Genomic DNA, 20,695 nt, shown 5'->3' with positions numbered 1-20,695 from the left:
TCGTAACCTGGGTATTTCGTATCCCGAGGTACCACTGTATACTTGTTTTCATTTATTGATCTGTTGTTGTTGCTGCATGTCTTCAAGTTGTTTCCAACTTATGGAGGCAAACCTATCACAGGTTTTAATTGATCTGCCTGTTCCCATATCATAGAATCATAAAATCATAGAATCATATAATTATAGAGTTGGAAGAGACCCCAAGAAGGGCCGTCCAGTCCAACTCCCTGCTATGCAGGAACTCACAATCAAAGTATACCCAACAGATGGCCATCCAGCCTCTGTTTAAACACTTCCAAGGAATGAGACTCCACTACACTCCGAGGGAGTTTGTTCCACTGTCGAACAGCCCTTACTGTCAGGAAGTTCTTCCTAATGTTGAGGTGGAATCTCTTTTCCTGTAGTTTGCATCCATTGTTCCGGGTCCTGTTCTCTGGAGCAGCAGAAAACAAGCTTTCTCCCTCCTCAATGTGACATCCTTTCAAATATTTAAACAGGGCTATCATATCACCTCTTAACCTTCTCTTCTCCAGGCTAAACATCCCCAGCTCCCTGAGTCGTTCCTCATAGGGCAAGGTTTCCAGACCGTTCACCATTTTAGTCGCCCTCCTCTGGACACGCTCCAGTTTCTCAATGTCCTTTTTGAATTGTGGTGCCCAGAAATGGACACAATAATCCCAGTGGGGTCTGACCAAAGCAGAATAGAGTGGCACTATTACTTCCCTTGATCTAGACACTATAATTGTATTGATGCAGCCTAAAATCGCTTTGGCCTTTTTAGTTGCCGCCTTGCACTGTTGACTCATGTTCAACTTGTGGTCTACTTGGACTCCTAGATCCCCTTTCACATGTAGTTTCATTCAGCCAGGTGTCCTCCATCCTATATCTGTGCATTTCATTTACATTTCTCCCTGTTGAAGTTCATTTTGTTAGCTTTGGCCCAGTTTTCTAGTCTATTTGGGTCATTTTGATCTTGTCCTCTGGCATGTTACCTATTGCCTAGGAGGCCGCCGCAAGTAAACACATGAGCCAAAGCTGGAGGAAAGGCCACAACTTTATTCAGCAAGCAACAAAATTGGTAGGGTTGGCCCAAAGCATGAGGTCACGATCTGTACTATCGAACAACCCCCTGGTTGTTTGATAAACCCCATGCCTGATAACTGCCAGGCAATGGGATGACCTAGGGACTAAGGAACACCATCTCACAGCCATGCCACCAGCTGCTCACATGTTCTCTAAGCCCCTAGTCACCGGAGGCGCTAACGCATTGTGGCCCCTGCAGTGGCCACAACATATGCCCTTATCGCCCCCGGGTACCTAATGACTCCCATACCAATGCTCCGTAGCCCTGGTAACCACACCAACCAGATACATGACCTATGCTGCTGCCACAAAAGGAAGTTCCCCCTGGAATGCCTTCCGCCAACCCTAGCCAAGCAAACTAATATCCAGCGCAAGAGTCCAAGTGCGGCTGCACATATCTGGAAAAGGCCTTTACTTCCACCTACCAAGTCTCTTGATGGAATCTGCCGTAATACCGGCCTGAGACGCTGCTGTAGCTGCCCTGATCTGAAATGAATGATCACTAAAGTCTGAGGGAGGCAGTTGCAAACGACAGACAGCCATTCGTAGCACCGACACAAATTGGTAATGTGTCAAGGGGGCTCCATCAAGATGGACAAACAGGTAGCCATCAACCACAGGTCGCTGATCCCAGAATCTGCGAAGGGCCCGGACTGGGCATATCTGTGAACCCCTCAGCCACCTGAGCACAATGCTTTTGCACAACCAAGCTGATCGCACGTGGACCTGTGGATTGACGAATGAAACAGCATGTTTAACAAAAGACAAATCACCTGCTTGTAGTGCCCTAAGAGACACATTGCTTTTAGAAGAAGAGATCCATTCTCCCAACCTGAAAGCTCCAGAAAAGGCAATAATGAAAGCAGGAAAAACTGAGAGTTGGTCACATAGATTTGACAACAGCTGAAAACAAAGAGGACGTTTAGCATCTACAGAAACTATATAAAATCTTTTCCATCCTTCAAGCGCCTTCCTACCAAGGAAGAACGAGCATGGATCATTAAACTTCTCAGCTTTGGACAAGAAAGAAATGTCAGCTGAGTGAATAGACATGGTTTGGGGGGCAATACCAGCATGTTAAGCCTAACCAAGAATTGGAGAACAATATCCGAGTCAATCAGCCAGCAGGGTTGGAGGCCAGAGGTCCCAAAGTATTCCCAAAGCATATAAAATGAACGCTTATAAGTCTTAAATATAGAAGTAGCAAGAGACGCTATGACTCCTTGCATCACTTCTGACAGCCAACCTCACACAGGGCTTCAGGAAAAGGGGTGGGCGCTGAGTCGACTTCGGGCACCACTGGCAGAACCTGGACTCCTGAAAACGAGAAAGCGCATGTGCAACATAATTTTGTAATCCAGGCACAAAACGGGCTGTAAAATAAACATTGTTATTTAAGCAGCAGAGCACAAATCGCTGTACCAAAAACATGACCCTGCTGGATTTAGAGGACTGGTGATTTATGATGTTGACAACTGATTGGTTGTCACCAAAAACAGACTTTTATATAGCAAATTGAAGACGCCCAGTGTGAACTGCAGCAAAGATTGGGAACAGCTCCAAAAAGGTAAGGTCATGCAGAATGTCACCCAGGGCCCAACTGGCAGGCCAGTGCAGGACACACTAGTGACCCTGAAAATAAATACCAAAACCAATACTGTATGCTGCATCTGAATGAACCTACAGACATCTCCTAGCTCCAAGGTTTACCAAATAGCAATCCCAAAGAGATCCCTAAGGAATTGAAGCCAAGCACGGAGGTCCTCCTAATGGCCCGTTAAAGACGGACATGATGGTGAAGCAATCGAAGGCTGGGCATGGACTTGGCCAACTGGGGCAGACGGCCCGGCTAAGGGATACTACTTTGCAGACGAAATTAAAATGTCCTAGGAGCGACTATATCTGTCGCAAAGTGGCTTTTTGAGCCTGCATGGTATCACAGAGCAATGACTGAGGGGCAGCCAACTTATCATGAGGCAAGCAGAACAGACCTACAACAGGATCTGATCTAATACCAAGGTAGGTAATGGAGGTGGTAGGCTCCTTGGTTTTTATCACAGCCAAGGCACACCAGTCATGTTAGCCAGGGCAGAAAAGGTGGCGAGAAGTCTGGGACAAGCAGTGGTGTGAGCTCTGTCTAGAAATAGAACAAACAAACAAACAAAAAAACATCTGGGTAGTGGGAAACCCAGGTGAAGGGGGAGCAGCCAAATGCATGGCCTCCCACTCAAGCAAGGAGCTGAAAGTCTCAAAGGCTGCACAGCTGACAGAGCAACAATCCATAAGCATGACCTAGTCCAGTGGTTCCCAACCTTCCTGATGCTGCGACCCTTTAATACAGTTCCTCATGTTGTGACCCAAACCCATGAAATTATTTTCATTGCTACTTCATAACTGTAATTAAATAGGTGTTTTCCAATGGTCTTAGGCGACCCCCATGAAAGGGTCATTCGACCCCCAAATGGGTCCCGACCCACAGGTTGGGAACCACTGACTTAGTCAAAGTACCATTGTCTTACAAACTAAAAACCAAGGGGAAATCAACAGGAAGAACAGGCAGCAAGCGAAAAGTGGACTGAATATCCCATTTGGCCATAAGGGCACCTTTCCCACAAGACCTCACCAGGCGTATTGCATGATCGAGGAAGCATATCGAACAGGGCAAGGCTGGCGGGGAAGGCATCATTCCCAGGAGGCCCCAGGAGGGTGGGAAAGGTGATGAAAGAGATGGAATTCGCCCGGGGCTTATAGGAGCCACACCCCAAAGGTGGGATATAAGGTTGGAAGACGTCAGGATGTGGAAGCTAAAACTTGGTTGGTGCCCACAACCAGCAGCCAAATTTCATAGTGGAGCAGGTCCCATGGTTCTCTAGAACTTTGAGAGGCGTGCTGTGTCATTGGCGATGGCCGCAGCCTCACCTGAAAAGTACTAGACCCGAAAGACATTGAGCATATGGCTGACAGGTGCCAGGCATGCTCTGGGAAGGCCATGGAGACAACCGCCTCACAACCTCCCACTCACAGAATTCTATGGCCTAGCCAGTAAAAGAGTCAATCCTAGAGCTCTGAGCCTCACAGTAAACTCCAACTCCTAGAATTCCATAGCCTAAAGCCAGGAAAAGAGTCAATCCTAGAGCTCTGGGCCCCATAGTAACCTCCAACTCCCAGAATTCCACAGCCTAAAGCCAGGAAAAGAGTCAAGCCTAGAGGCCTGGGCCCCACCACAATCTCCAACTCCCAGAATTCCATAGCCAAAGCCAGGAAAAGAGTCAAACCTAGAAGTCTGGGCCTCACCACTACCTCCAACTCCCAGAGTTCCATAGCCTAAAGCCAGGAAAAGAGTCAAGCCTAGAGGTCTGGGCCCCACCACAACCTCCAACTCCCAGAATTCCATAGCCTAAAGCCAGGAAAAGAGTCAAGCCTAGAGGTCTGGGCCCCACCACAACCTCCTATTCCCAGAATTCCATAGGCTAAAGCCAGGAAAAGAGTCAAGCCTAGAGGTCTGGGCCCCACAACAAACTCTAACTCAGGGGTAGGCATCCTTTTTGAGCCAGGGGCTGGGTTGCTGTCCCTCAGACAACTGGGGGGCCGAAGCCAAAAAATAAAATAAATAAATAATTTTTTGTATAAATTAAATAAATAAATAAACCGGGACAAATATAGTACAAAATTTTCAAATGGAGGACACTTTTTTTAAAAGTGGAGGACACGCGAAAAAATTTGCTGATTTTTAAAAAAACGTTAATATAAATGCATGTTTCGTAGGCTTCTATAGACAATTGCCCCCCTTGCCCGCTGCTTGCCCCCCCTTGCCCGCCTCCTCCTGATAGGCCAAAGGCCCCACGCCCTCACGCGAGAGGCCAAAGGCTCCAGCAGCAATCAGCGGCAGGACCTTGCCGGGCCGCATCCGGCCCGCGGGCCGTAGATTACCTACCCCTGCTCTAACTCAAAGGCAAACCTGAGATCCAAATGGCCAAGCTGCAGGTGGCTAGAGCCAAGCAGCAAATGGCTCTGGGGCCAGAGCACATAGCCCTATATAGGCCAGGCCCCAGCATGCATAGCAGGCATGGTGGCCCCTCCCCCAAGGCAGCCCAGCCAATGGGCTGCCCTGGAGGACCAGGGCACACCATAGAGAGGTCCTCCTGCCTCCCAGAGCAGCTCACTGACGTGGAGGACCTCTCCTCCCCATACCAGCCGTCCAATAACAGCGCAGCTTGTCCCAGCAAGGCATGCTGGGGTGAGCCTGAGAACCTTGCTGTGTGGCTCCCGGCGGCAAAGCAGCCTGCCTGGTGAGGCGGGCGGCTGCTCGTTCCTCCTAATTTGATGTCATCTGCAAATTTGATAAGTGTGCCCCCAATTCTGTTATCCAAGTCATTGATAAAGATGTTGAATCATTACCCCAACAAACCTGTAAGCTAGTTGGGGAAGTTCCAAGGTCCAAGTTCACCCAACAAGATTAACAGATAAATGGATGTAAATCCAAGTCCACCCTAGTTAATGGTACAACACTATTGTTACCATGACAGCTTTGTTTCAATAAGATCAGTAATCAAAACACACTCTTGATTGTACTCCCCAAGATATTATTCTCTCCTATGCCATGTGGCCTTTAGAAGTTTATTGTTGTTTTTTCAAACTGTTTCAGATCCCTTCACCAGAAATGTTTGAAGACCTCATTAAGTTTTCTTTCCATACCAATGTGTTTGAAAACAACATTGGCTACCTGCGATTTGATATGTTTGGATACTGTGAGCTTTTGTCCCAAGTCTCTGAATTACTAGTGGAACATGTTTGGAAGAAAATTGCTGACACAGATGCATTAATTATAGATATGAGGTGAGTACTGGACCAAAAATGGGATTTAAAGAAATTTATCAGGGACAGTGTACAAGCAATGGTATTTTCAAAATGGATTTTATGTAATTAGAGGTTATTTTAAAGGCTACATTTAGATATGGCATTACCTATGTAAGTATGTAACACTGAGCCTAAGGCTGGATGCATTCCTTTTAAATTAGAAATGATAGAAAAAGTAATAATATTGCATTTTAAGGGTGGCTTCTAAAACCACAGTATTTCCTGCTCTGGAATAGATATTTTATGACTATTTTTTTAAATAAAAAAAACAGCTTTGGAACAAGAGAACTTTTAAAGTTCTTCTTCTCTGGTACTTATGCTCCTTTGATTTCGAACTTGAATAATACATAATGTTTTCATTTCAGCTAATGTTGGTGCAAAGAATGAAGTAGACACCAGTCTTTGTAGTGTAACTTGGCCAAAACTTTAGTTTTTAAATAATATTTATTTATTTATTTATTTATTTATTTATGGTATTTATACCCTGCCTTCCTGCCCTAATGGCTATCAGAGTGGCTTACAATTATTATTTTTAATTAGATTGTTCCCTGCCCTCAGGCTTACAATCTAAAAGACACAACACAAAAGGAAAAGGGAATGGTGGTGGGAAAGGGGATGAGGTCCAGTGGTTATTCTCTCCCTCTGATGCCTGGACCAAGGCAGATGGACTGGAGGGAGGGCCCTTCTTCTTCAGGCTAGCCCTGATGGAGCTGGGCCTGCCTGTTCACTCCCTCGCAGGTCGGAAGATGACAGTTATGGAGGGAGGAGCCTTTTTCTTCAGGCTGGCCCTGATGGAGCTGGGCCTTCCTGGTCAACTCCCTCTCAGGCCAGAGGATGGCAGTTATGGAGGGAGGAGACTCTTAATAAATTTTATTTTTAAAATACAAAAACAAGACAAAATATTACAAATCACCTCAGAAAAACAACAACAAACATTATTGACAATAACCCAAACATATAAAGCACATATCTATACTCCCGTACTTCTCACACATCCAATGACTATCTCTAATATATCATCTTCCATTATCTTTCTCTTCCATCTTCGACCATTCTTGCTTTCTCTGACTCTACCATACATACTGACTTCCTACCTACCAACTTTACACACAAAGAGTTGTCAATACTTGGCTATCTTATTTACTATCTTACTCAGCTAACCTGTTAAATTCGTTCTACTTATCCCTTAAATTCCCTTTGTCCTGAGACCCTGTATAAGAAAGACTTAGGATTTACATCATTTTAAGATTAATTACAGAAGCTTTTCCCCATTCCGATTCAAAGAAGTTTATGACTTTTCACAACTTGTCCATGACTTTGGTATCAAAATAGTTTCTTAGAGTGTGCGTTAAAATGTCCATACCCATACTCTCATACAGTTTCAATAGCCAGCCTTCCTTTGATGGAATTTGTTTATTCTTCCAATTCTGGTCAAAGCAGATCCGTGCTAGTGATATTATATAGAAAACAATTTTTCTTCATCTCTATTTCATAGAATCATAGAATCATAGAATCGTAGAGTTGGAAGAGACCACTAGGGCCATCCAGTCCAACCCTCTGCCATGCAGGAAATCCAAATCAAAGCATCCCTGACAGATGGCCATCCAGCCTCTGTTTAAAGACCTCCAAGGAAGGAGACTCTATCACCCTCCAAGGGAGTGCATTCCACTGTCGAACAGCCCTTACTGTCAGGAAGTTCCTCCTAATGTTCAGGTGGAAACCTCATTTCCCATTAAACCTAATAAATAAAGCTCCAGCTTTGAGTTAATTTTGAACCCAATATTCTGTTAATTATATCATTTACCATATTCCATTTTTTTTTTGGCTCTATTACACACCCACCAGCAGTGAAAAAAGGTACCCTTTTCATTTTTACACTTCCCACAGGTCTTTTTTCTAGTTTTATAAATTTTTGCCATTTTGTATGGGGAAAGATACCAAAAATAAAACATCTTATAAAAAATTTCTCTTGTGTTTTGGGAGTCGTCCATCTTCTAACATCTTTCCATACTTTTACCCGATGTACTAATTGTATGGGGTGACCAAAATATCTAGCCCATTTAATCATCTGCTCCTTAATAATCTCATCCTTCATTTACAATCTCAAGAGTACTGCATAGAATTTACCAATTAATTTTTCTTTTCTTTTTTAGTCATAATTTTACCTAGGTCAGAGTTGTTTTCCCCCCAAATCAAATCCATATATTTTTGCATCCATTTTATATCTTTCAAAAATCTGTCTGTATGTGAACCAGTTTATATTCCACCCCTCACCATTTAATTTCTCTCTTGTTTTTATTACAACCTTGCCATCTATTAATTCCCAAAGATCTTCATATCTAAGCCAATTGATTTCCCCACTTATTTCTTTCCTATGAAAGGCTTCATGGGGGGAAACCCATCCACTTATTTTTGGAAGGACATGTCTTTTGTATTTATTCCATACTCTGAATAGGGGTTTCCTAATTCCTTGGTTCATAAAGGTATTATTTTGGTTAGTTTTCTCATAAACCAAATACGAACACACCTCAAAATATAGTTTTAAGTCTAGCAAATCAAGTCCTCCTCTCTCTCTTGAATCTTGTAATCTTTTTATTTTGATCCTTGGTTTTCTCCCCCTCCATATGAAATTCCAGTCTTTAAATATCTTATCTGTAGATATAATGGGGATTGTTTGGAAAAAGAATAACAGTCTTGGTAGGACATTTTAATTGTTGATATTCTGCCTAAAAGTGATAAATTTAATTTATTCCAATAAATTAAGTCTTTTTTTAACTTCCTTCCAAATTTTCTTATAATTGTCCTCAAATAATTCTATTGACTTTTTTGTAATTTGGATTCCTAAGTACTTGACTTTGTTTGTAATATTTATACCTCCTTTCCCTCCCAACGTTATCTCTTCCTCCTTTTTTAAATTTTTCGTCAAAATATTTGATTTCTTCTTATTAATTTTGCAGCCCATTACCTCACCAAATATATAATAATGGGTCCTCTGCTATTATGACAACATCATCAGTGAATGCTCTAATCTTGATGTTAGTTCTTCTTATTTTGATCCCTTGAATTTCAGTATCTAATCATATCCCTTCAATTAATAGCTTGATGATTAATAAAAACAAAAGGGGGGTAATGGACACCCCAGTGTGTTCCTCTCTGAATTTGTATAAAATTTGAATTGCCCCCATTGATTTGGATCTGTGCTTTTTGATTACTATAAATTTTAGACATCCAATTTAGAAATTTTTTACCTATGTCAGTTTTTCCCGAAAACTCCAATAAGGTAGTCCAATTAACCGCATCAAATGCCTTTTCAAAATCTAAGAAAATTAAACCACGTTTTTCTCATTATGCTTCTCGTAAAATTCTAGTGTCCAATATCATCCTTATCTTGTCTCTTATATGCCTATTTGGCAGAAATCCCCTTTGTTTTTTGTTTTTTGTTTTTTTGGTTTGGTTTTGTGTGTGTGTGTGTGTGTTTTAATTTTGATGTATTGTTATGCACTTTTTAACCATCTTTTACTGTTTAATTTTATAGTTGGGTGGGGAGGTTGGGTCGGGGTCTTGTGGATCTTGTTGTTTTTATTGTTGTATATTGTATTTACTTTGTTGTTACCCTCCTCGATCCTTAAAGCAGAAGAGGCAGGATATAAATAAATATTTATTATTGTTGTTATTATTATTATTATTATTATTATTATTATTATTGCTGTTCCCCAATCAGTTCCATCAGACATTTTTTAAATCTTTTGGATAAGAGGAGGAGGTGGAGAAAGAATAAGAGTAAGAGGGGAAGAAAAAGTAGAGGAGGAGGAGGAGAAAAAGAAGATGGGAAGAAGAGGAGGAGAAAGAAGAAGAGGAAGAGGGGAAGAAAAAGAAGGGGAGGAGGAGAAGAAGAAAAAGAAGAGGGGAAGAGGAGGAGAAAGAGGAAGGGCCCAGCTAGCTGGCTGCCTTCTCCCGAGGCAGGGGAGCCGTGAGGCATGTCCTCTGCTTCGGAGAAGGCCTTGCCACCGCAAGCTCTCTTTAGGACCCAACCGGCTGGTTTGGCCTTCTGATAATGTCCCTAGAGTTGGAAGAGACCCCAAGGGCCATCCAGTCCAGCCCCATTCTGCCATGCAGGAAATCACAATCAAAGCATCCCCGACAGATGGCCATCCAGCCTCTGTTTAAAGACCTCCAAAGAAGGAGACTCCACTTCACTCTGAGGAAGGAGTGTGTTCCACTTTTGAAATAACAGCATACACAACATTATTTCACCCGCCTTAACAATTCCTCCTGCCCTTCCTCTTGGTGTATCTACAATGTAGAATTAATGCAGTTTGACGCCACTTTAAGAGCCGCTGCTCCATCCTATTGGAATCCTAGGATTTGTAGTTTTATAAGGTCTTTTGCCTTCTCTGCCCAAAGAATGCGGGGGGGGGGGGCTGCTCCAAACTACAAATCCCAGGGATTCTGTATGGATGGAGCTGTGGCAGTTCAAGTGGCTTTCTCTTTCCCCCAACAAAGCTCCATCCTACGCAAAGGAAGGGAAGAGGAGAAGGAGAGGCAGAGGCAGAGGTCGGGAAACCCTCTGCTCCTTCTCTTGGGAAGGACCAAGCCTCAGGACGGAAGGTAGAAAGACCTCCTGCCACCCCTCCCCAGAGAGGAATGCCACCGCCCGGGAAAAGGAGGACAGGAGGGGGAGGGAGGGGAGGGAGCAAGGAAGGAAGGAAGAGAAGAAAAGGAGGAAAAAGGGAAGGAAGGAAGGAGGGAGGGAGGGAGACAAGGAAGGAGGGGAAAAAGAAAGGGAGGGAAGGAAGGAAGTGGTGGAGAAAGAGAGAGAAACCTAGGAAGGGAAGGGAAGGAAGAAGGGAGGAAAGGAAAGGTAGGAAGGAAGGAAAGGAAAGGATGAAGGAAAGAAAGAAGGAGATGAAAGAAGAAAGGGGAGGAAGGGAAGGAATGGAGGAGGACACACCATGCGGCTCCTTTGCCTTCAGGAGAAGGTTTGCCGCTAAGGGCTCTCTTTAGGACCCACCGGCAGGCTTGGCTTATTTTTTCCGGCGCACAAGATGACCCCCGACTTTGGGGAAGATTTTCCTGGGCTAAGAAGTCGTCTTGTACGCCGGAAAATATGGTAAATAAAGATTAAAGCCTTTAGTAAACTTTTCTTTTAAACTAAAAACTATATGTTTGTTATTTGGAGTCAGTCTCAGTTTTTAGGAAAGCGTAGGCGCGGAACAGACTGCCCAAAAAGGGCGGCCTGCCAACGCCTGATTTCCGCCAGAGGGAACCCTCAGCCTCAGCGGGTTCTTTTGAAGCCATGGTGTAACAAGTGCAGGGTACCACCATTGTTACGCCCTCAGCACGTGCAAAGGTTGTGGGGTGTGGGCGCTCCGCCCTAGCACATGACAAGGGTGTCTAAAAGGCCTGTATGTACAGGTTCATAGTTAAACAAGAGCATATCTCTGCTGTTTTGAAGCTAGACCCCAACAGGTTTGGCTTGGGTATTTTTGATATATAAACATTTTTGTTTCCTTAGGAATGGCTGAAGCCTTAGAAAACTTAAATTACCCCACACAAGGTTCCTGCATAATCAATCTCCTTGTCTGTAAAACACCTGGAAAACATGAGATAAGGTACAGCAATGGGGGAAGATGATTTGTACATATGAGAGAACAGAACCTTGTCATTTGGTCCCAACAGTGTTGAAATCACCTCCCATCAGGAAGTCTGCTTTAGGCTACTGCAATATCAGCTGGTCTATGTATTCCTCTAATCTTACCCAGTCCTGCTATACTTCTGATTTTGTTCATAGAATCATAGAATAAAAGAGTTGGAAGAGACCTCAAGGGCCATCCAATCCAACCCCAGTAGGGAAATCCCCATAAAGTTTACTAAAACTGCCATTGCCAGTGGTGATAAAGAGGGTAAATTCACAATTTTAGTCTGTAAATTCGTGGTTATTACAATTGCTAGACCACCATGTGCTCTACACTTCTTACTGGGTATAGCATTTACTGAACGTGAAATAAAGTCCTTTAACCATAGATTCTCAGTGAGCCAAGTCTCCTGAAAAAGAATGTTCACCTTAGTTATAAAGTTTATAAAAGTTTTTTCTCTCCATCCAGCAATATTTCAGCAAAGTATGGCAAGCTGAGAGTCATGCTGGGATGATTCATGTCATATAGTAAAAGAAGAAGGGGTGTTTGCCACTTTATCTCCTGTTCTTGTGTTTTGTGCATTCAATTAATGTTCTATTGGGTCTAAATGGCTAAATTGCTCTCATTGTATTGGCAAATTTCCTAACTGATTATATACGAATAGTGTGTGACCTTCCTTTTCATACTTAGAAAATGTATGAGCTGGTGAGGACTCCAGTAGGGTCACAGGGGGTGTCAACTGAACCAAAAGAGATTGATTAAGATCCGCCATCAGTAGTGCCATGTTGGTCAGTTGCTCGTCATTGATGGCATCAGAGCAAGAAGATAATTCCAACTTGCACTTTGACTCCAAGTCTATCAGAAGAGACCTTTTTAAATCTCATTCTCATGTTGATTTTCATGCTTGCCATCCATTCCACTGTTATAAACTGTAGATAGAGATATAGGATCTTTCTGCAGTTAACAGCCCCTGAAGTTTGGCACAAATCACATAGTGATCTGGCAATGATCTCAGCAAACTGACCCAGAATTTTCAAAGTTTTTAGCTTGTTGTTTATGTCTGTTTGCACCAGATTTAACTGTTGGGAAACATTTCTCAGGCATCCTTTCATTTCAGCAAGATCCTCTTTTCCCATTGATATGGATCTCACATGGTTAATATGGCTACTTTCTTTTCCCCCTACCAAAGATGTTAAGTGATAGATGCTATCAGCTGGGGAAAGTGCAGGACTAAAATTTTGTAAAGGTGGTGAAGTTAAGGCCCACGTTATTGCATGAAATAAGAGGCTATATCACCAGATCATGAAAGACCCTAACTGTATTATTTGTAGACAGGCAAGAAAGTCTTTCATTTTAAATAACATCAATGGGATAGAGGGAGTTTGAAAGGCTACGAAATATCTTTTGCATATGGGAGCTAGTCTACATTGGTGATATTGATAGCAAATATATCATCTCTCATGGCCTCACTAAGTGAGAGCCTTCAGGGAGCTCCAGAGCCTTTGGCTGATCTTATGAACTGCAATCTGTAGCATGACCTTTTTTGCAACAAGATGCATGTGGAATGCTGAGATGATGTGGAACTCTGATGGCACAGTGGTTAAATGCATATACACAAACCACAAGCCAGGCATCCTTATAGGTCACTAAAATGAGTACCCAGCCTGTTGAGGGCAATTAGCTTACACTTGGGAACCACTTAGTACATTGATATGTGGTATAGAAATGTACTTACTATTGCGATTGCTATGTTATTTGCTGGATATGATGACTGAGCATATTTTTTTCTCCTCTTGCACTTATCAACTAGATCTCATACTGGTCTCTCAGGTCTCTCTCAGAAACTATGTCCTATGGGTTAAAGTTGGTTACCTCCCTAAGGACCATTTTTTAGGCATTTGTATTGAATTTATTTTAATTATTTTTTTGTCTAAATCGAAATGTATTCCTTCTGAATTTTCTCATCAATAAATTATTCCATATTGTCTTAGTTATGCTGTCAGGAATTTGTATTCTTTTCTTTTCTTTTTCAATATTCTTTTCAGGATCTTAAGGATCTATATCTATATAATTCTGTATCATTAACAATCAATTTTGTAGCAAATGTTGTTGTATGATTAAAATTTCCCTTTGGGTTCATACAAAATAACCCACAATATCTCTAGGAAGGTTCTTTTGTCTGGCCATCCACAATTTGATTCTGTACATTTCATCAATTTCAAAATTAAAAATTTATCTGAATCTTCCTACAAAACCTTGTATAATTGGTTTTAGGTATTCATATAAATTTTCTCCTTTTTTTCTTGTAGGCCTCTAGTCTTTAGACTTCTTTCTGTCATCTTTTTCTTCCATGTTGTTCTTTCATCTAGTCCTTCTACTTTCTCCATTGTCATTTTCAGGTTTTCTTCCAGCTTTCCATTCCACTCCCCCCCCCATTACCAATTTTTGACTTAAGTTGTTCCAGGTGTGTTGTTACAGGTTTCACTGTTTGCTTAACATCTTTCAGTTCTTATTTTAACTCCTATTTTCTCTCCATTCTAATCTCTTTCATTTTATGATTTCATTGAATAATAGAATCACAAAGGTGGAAGAGACCACAAGGTCCAACCACAAAGAGACCACAAACTTGCTCCCTCCTCAATATGACAACCCTTCAAATATTTAAACAGAAATGTAGGGTACTACACTTAGGGTGGAAACATGAAATGCACAGATATAGGATGAAGGACATTTGGCTAAAGTATCAATAGAAGTATAGTGTCTAGATCAGGGGTAGGCAATCTTTTTGAGCCAGGGTCCGGGTTGCTGTCCCTCAGACAACTGGGGGGCCAAAGCCAAGAAATAAATAATTAAATAATTTTTTTTAAAAAAAATTTAAATATATAAATAAACCAGGACAAAATTTTCAAATGGAAGACACTTTTTTTTAAAAAAATGAGGACACGTGAAAAAATTTGTTGATTTTTTCAAAAAATGTTAATATAAATGCATGTTTCTGAGGCTTCTATAGACAATTGCCCCCCAAAGGCCCCAGTGGCAATCGGCGGCAGGACCGGGCTGGGGCCGGTCCCAAGGCCTTGCAGGGCCGCAGGTTGCCTACCCCTGGTCTAGATCAAGGGAAGTAATAGTGCCACTGTATTCTGCTTTGGTCAGGCCCCATCTAGAATACTGTGTCCAGTTCTGAACAACACAACTCAAAAAGGATGGGGTGATTAAAATGGTGAAGCTTCTGGAAACCATGCCCTCTGAGGAACAGCTTAGGGAGCTAGGGATGTTTAGCCTGGAGAAGAGGGGGTTAAGAGGTGATATGATAGCCCTGTTTATTTGAAGGGATGTCATATTGAGGAGGGAGCTAGCTTGTTTTCTTCTGCTGTAGAGACTAGGATGCAGAACAATGGATGCAAGCTACAGGAAGAGATTCCACCTGAACATTGGGAAGAACCTCCTGACAGTAAGGGTTGTCCAACAGTGGAACACACTCCCTTGGATTGTAGTGGAATCTCCCTCCTTGGAGGTCTTTAAGCAGAGACTGGATGGCCATCTGTCGGGGATGCTTTGGTTTGGATTTCCTGCGTGGCAGGGGTTGGACTGGATGGCCCTTGCGGTCTCTTCCAACTCTATTATTCTATGATTCTATGTATTTGCAAAACAAACAAACGAACACCGCACAGAGTTTGTGGATTTAAGGCAAGTCTTGGATGGTAGATTTACAAAGCAAAAGGCAAAACTGCAAAAGCAAGTTCCATAGTCAGTCTGGGTGCAAGCCGAAAGGATCAAACAAACAGCGTAGTTGAGCAGTCCAAGAAGGTCAAGGGTTCCAGGAAAACAGAAGGGTCAATCTGAAATTCAAAGATCCAAGCCAAGAAATCAAGAAGACAGTCCAGGAACAAGGTGCTTTCACCAGGGAAATCAGTTCACCTCTGACAAAGGCTCTGGTGTCCTTCCCAGGTTTTTATCATCGGCTCTCATGAGTGCAGATGTTATTTAATTGCTCAGCGTTTCATATAAAGCCTCTGAGACCACAAGAGGCACACCTTTTCAGATCTCCTCTGGCTGTAGGTAGGTATATTGGTCATTTCCTCCTCCTCCTCAATGCCCATGTTTCCAGAAGGCTCTGGAAACCATCCCTTACCATTGGCTAGACAGGCTAGATGTGATGAGAGTTATTGTTAAACATCTGTAAGGCTAGACATTCCCCATCCCAGTGCTATAGGTTCACAACTGTAAAGCTGTTACTGTGAGGGTACTGATAATCTTCAGGACACTGCCATGCTCCTGCCATTTCACTGTATTGTGTGAAAGTGGGTGAGTGTGCAAAACAGCTGTTGGAACATTTTCATAGAAAGGCAATCAAGATGTTAAAAGTTCTGGAAATCAAATCTTACAGTGAATCAGTTAGGGAGTTGGGTATGTTTAACTGGAGAAGAAAAAACCTGAGATATGACATGATACCTGTCTTTAAATAGCTGAAGGGATGTCCTGTAGTGGGTGGAGTGAGCTTGTTTTCTGCTTTTCCAGAGATTAGAGCATGAACCAATAGATTCAAATTAGAAGAAAAGGGATTCCAACAAAACATTAAGAACTTCTTTATTGAAATAAATATTCATCATAGGAATAGATTGCCTCAGGAGATGGTGAATGCTTCTTCTTTGGAGATCTTTAACAGAGGTTTCAGGAATGCTGTAGCTGTATACTGTAGGGCAGAGAATACACTTTTCCACATACACTAATAGAATAAAAGAATCTGTGAGCCTGTAGAAAGTTGTATCAGATTCATTATTCTTACTCCCAATCGCTCTACCAATTCTGGTTCTCAAAGTCTGTATTTCCCGTCTATGTTTCCAAGGCACCTCTCTCACTAAGCTTTGTCTTTTTCACTGAACTGTCATGGCCAGCCAAGATCAGCTCTCGGAGGATGAGGAGGAGGATGAGCCTCCTCCAGAGCAAGGGCTGATTGAGGCAACACCAGGTGCTGTTCCTGCCCTGCCAGGTCCCAGCTGTGATCCTCCAACCCCAGAGGAGGAGGTTCAACCAGGTCCTAGTGCCGAAGAGAGACCTTCTATGGTACCACTGCCTAGTGGGGACTCTGGGGACGAAGCTTGCATGCAGGTGCCTTCTTTCAAAGAGAGAAGAGCTGAGAGTGCTTGCAGGCGCAGATCACAGAGAATTGCCGAGAGGCAATTAGCCAACCAGCCTCAGGTGGCACGAGGGAGAGTTTCCCTTACTTAAGTGGGAGAGAGACTAATGCTGGTTGCTAGAGTTTATTGCATGATCTCTCGGCGTGATTGCTGCTAGCACTAGCTCTTAGTATCTGGATTCTTTGTTACCTTGACCTTGGACCGGACTTTGTTATCTCTTGGCTGTTTTGACCTTGGACTGTTTGACCAACGTTGTTGCTCGGTATCCTGACTTCAGCTTGACTCTCGGAACGTTTGGACTTCTGGAATTCTGAACTCGGCTTGTTTTCTCGGTGTTAGAATCCTGTTAGTATTCTACCAGATAGTGTTTGTAGTGTAGTATAGTAGTTGGGGATGATGGGGCTTTGGCTGCAGTAGAAGTGTAGATAGTGATAGTAGTGCATAGCAGGGCCAGGTGTCTTATCTAGTGGCCTTGAAGGCCTGGCTCTCCGAGCGCTCAGAGCTTGGGAATGTGCTTTCACTTCTGTGGGAATCAGGAGGGGCTTCGCTTGGCGGGTTTCTGCTTGGGAGGGGTTTTGGCTTTTGGGAATTCTGTTACTTTGTCTTGGGGAGGGTGTGGTTAGTCTCAGCTAAGAAGCTGAGTAAGGCACATGTCTGATTCTGGATCTATCAATAAAGTGCTGTTGATTATATCAATCAAGCTGACTGGTTGATTGTCTGGGATTCTGGGTGCTAACTCTGACACTCGGACTGCTCTCAGACTGATTCCTTGCAAGGTCTGCTTTACTTTCACTTCCACTGTGCTAAGGCTCTGTTATCAGCTACTGTCAAGTGTCTGCTGGCAGCATTCCCGGACATGAACCTACTAACTAATCAGTTGACCAATGCATCCTCAGGACATTTTAGAAAATATGTTTGACTTTCCCCTGGTTTGAATATAATGTGATCTGTGTATTCCCTCCTTCTTATGAATAGATACAATATAGGAGGCCCTACATCCTCTGTAGCAGCTCTATGCTCCTACTTCTTTGATGAAGGACATCATGTTCTTCTGGACAAAGTATACAACCGACCAAATGATACCACCAGTGACATTTGGACCCATTCAGAGCTTACAGGTAATAATAATTATATTGTGTGGTTATGGCCATAAGTATATTTTTCTATAGCTACAATAACGCATTAGCCCATCATTTGGTAGAGAGAATGCCAACTATACCAAGAATCATATGATAACCACAATGTTCAAGCACATGATCTTATCCAACCTGAGTTACGAATTTGCCAGTTCACTTTCAGTTTGAATTCAATGTGCTCATGATATCATTTAAAGTACTAAATGGATTGAGCCCTCAATACTTGAAGGAGCCCCTCTTCCTGTATACAGTGGACCCTTGCCTTATGTGGGTATCCTTTCCGGACCCCCCCGCATAAGGCTAATTCCATGTATGCTTGAGCCCCGTTCATGTGAATGAGGCTTGTGCATGTGGCGCCATGGGTGCACACCCATTCATTTGAATGGGATGCGCCAACACGCATGCTCTCCGCGGCTTGAGCACATATGCTCAAGTCCGCATATAGCACACCCGCGTATAACACGGGTGCACTGTATACTTCATCAGTGTGTTGCAAAAGCAGGGGCAGTATGAAGTGGGAGGACATATAGGAGAGCACCTTGATTGTTGAATGCCATCCCTTTGTAGGTCCAACTAGCACAAATGTTGAGTTCTGTCTTTTCATTAAAAATTTTGGGCACCAGTGTATTTCAAGTATACATATACATGGTTTTAAATTGTTATAGTTTTTAAAGTGGTTTTAACTGTTACTATTCTTAATATGTTTCTATCTGGTTAAAATTATTTATGGTTTTAATCTGGAGATGTTTTAAATTGGTTGTATTATGTGTCACCCTGGGATGAATTCAGCAGATCTACTCACATGTATGACTAAATCTCAGTCTTACTCTCTGAATGTAAACTGACTCCAGGATGAAACAAATCTCACTTGCTGCATTTTATTTTTTTCTCTTGAAGGTACACGATATGGCTTCAATAAAGGCTTAATCATTCTCACCAGCCCTGTGACTGCTGGTGCTGCTGAGCAATTTGTATATATCATGAAGAAACTGGGTAGAGCCTTCATAATTGGACAGAAGACCAGTGGGGGTTGTTACCCACCTCAGACATATCATGTGGATGACACTAACCTCTATATCACTATCCCAACATCTAGATCTGTATTTTCTGTTGATGACAGTTGGGAGGGTGTGGGTGTGAGTCCACACATGGCAGCTCCCACTGAGATGGCGCTCATCAAAGCGAAAGAAATGCTCCTGATGCATCTCCATGGTCACAGTAGTTTAGGGTAAGAAAGGAAAAAAATCTCAATTGAAGTACTGAGCAAGAAATAATTAAGAAAAAAAGATGTCAGATAAGTATCCATTTGTTTCATTAGGAGTTTTGTTTCTGAAAATCTGAGACCTCTATAGCACCAACAAATTTGATGCAGAACTCTAAAGGTAGAAAACAAAGAGAAGAAAAAAGTTCAGGATCCACTCCTCAGATTTCATTTTCTCCTTCACAGTCCCAGAGTCTGACTGCCTACACATATGCATAGCTAGGATGTATAATTAGAGATAGCTCTGTTTAATTTCATGCAGGCAGTTAGAGTGAAGGCTTCAGGTTGTTTATATAATTTTCTATGTATATATTTACTTTTACACGTAGCATATAGCAACATATATCTTGTTTTGCTAGCTTGTGCCCTTTATTCTTTCCTGATTCATGTATGATGAATGATCCCTATGTATGTAACTAAAATAGTGTCTATTTGCAGCCCATTAAGTTCTGTACAAACTAGTTGGAAATTTGTCAGAGTCAAGTCTACCACCCCATCCACACATGCACACACTTGTGGTAATAAACAGTCTTGTCTAAGAAACTTGGGAAGTTTATTGTACCATATATGTGACTCAGAACATCTATAGACATCTTTGTAAATATTCCAACCTATAAATTAATATAGTATTATGCAGAGAAGGAACGTCAAGCTGTCCATTTCCAGTATTATATAAAATCAGAGGATCATAGTTGGTATCAATGGCCCTCCACCCCTATTGTCACCTGGTGGGTGGGCTGCTGGGGGGCAATGGCCAAAAGGGGGTGCTCAGGTCCGCAAAGCTGGGAGGGGTGCCCTTGGCTCTCTCCACCATGGCAGCATGGCATGCTGTGGCAAAGCCAGGAGAGGCACACTAGACCCTCTTCTTCACTGTGGCAGTGGAGATGTCCTCATGAGGAGGCCTCCACTGCTGCAGCAAAGCTGAGAGAGGTGCACTTGGGCCACTTTTTCACCACCATGAAGCTGGGAGGTGTACAGCAGGAGGGTCCACTTGGTGTCACTCCTCTTCTATCATCAGTGTGAGCTGCACCTCTCACACACCTCTAGTGATACCGCTAGTTATAATGAAACACAAGGGCCGTCCAGTCCAACATCCTGCCATGCTGTAATACACCAACTAAAACAGTTCTGAGAGATAGATCTCCAATATCTGTTTAAAGATCTTTAAAGGAGAGTCTATCACCCTTTCAGGCACTCCCTTCCACAACTGAATTCTTCCCATCAGATTCTTACCATCAATAAGTTCTTTCTGATGTTTAGGTGGAATCTCTTTTCTCATAATTTGGATACAGTACAATGGTTTGTGTTTTAGTCTCTAGAGCAGTAGTAAACAAGCTCACTTAATCTTCTACATGACATTCCTTCAGAGACTGCAATACAATATTTAAAGACCTATGTAACCCGAGGCTGGCTTTACTGAATACAGAAAAATAAACCATAGGAGTAAAGCCATGATTTGGAATTTGAATTTTACTACCTCTATCAAATTTAATTCAAGATTTTACCGTGCTTTATAAATAAAATATAATAATAATAACAATACAACAACAACAGCAACAACAAGGCATAGAAATAAAAAGACAA

The 20,695-nt window shown here is 42.5% G+C and overlaps 1 protein-coding gene across 1 annotated transcript in view; it reads left to right on the top strand.

Annotated features, from left to right (window-relative positions):
• The window catches only part of RBP3 (retinol binding protein 3), a 37,919-nt gene extending 18,271 nt beyond the window's left edge, over positions 1-19,648 (top strand). Inside the window, exons 2-4 of the mRNA XM_042461156.1 lie at positions 5,729-5,919; positions 17,690-17,832; positions 18,748-19,648. Coding sequence (XP_042317090.1) covers positions 5,729-5,919; positions 17,690-17,832; positions 18,748-19,082 — 669 coding nt within the window. The 3' untranslated portion in view covers positions 19,083-19,648. The remainder of the gene's footprint in view (positions 1-5,728; positions 5,920-17,689; positions 17,833-18,747) is intronic.
• The last annotated feature ends 1,047 nt before the right edge of the window (positions 19,649-20,695 follow it).

Source organism: Sceloporus undulatus, chromosome 3, assembly GCF_019175285.1.
Source record: "Sceloporus undulatus isolate JIND9_A2432 ecotype Alabama chromosome 3, SceUnd_v1.1, whole genome shotgun sequence".
Classification (NCBI taxonomy): Eukaryota; Metazoa; Chordata; class Lepidosauria; order Squamata; family Phrynosomatidae; genus Sceloporus; species Sceloporus undulatus.
Note: the sequence above shows the minus strand (reverse complement) of the source record. Positions and strands in the feature narration are given on the sequence as shown.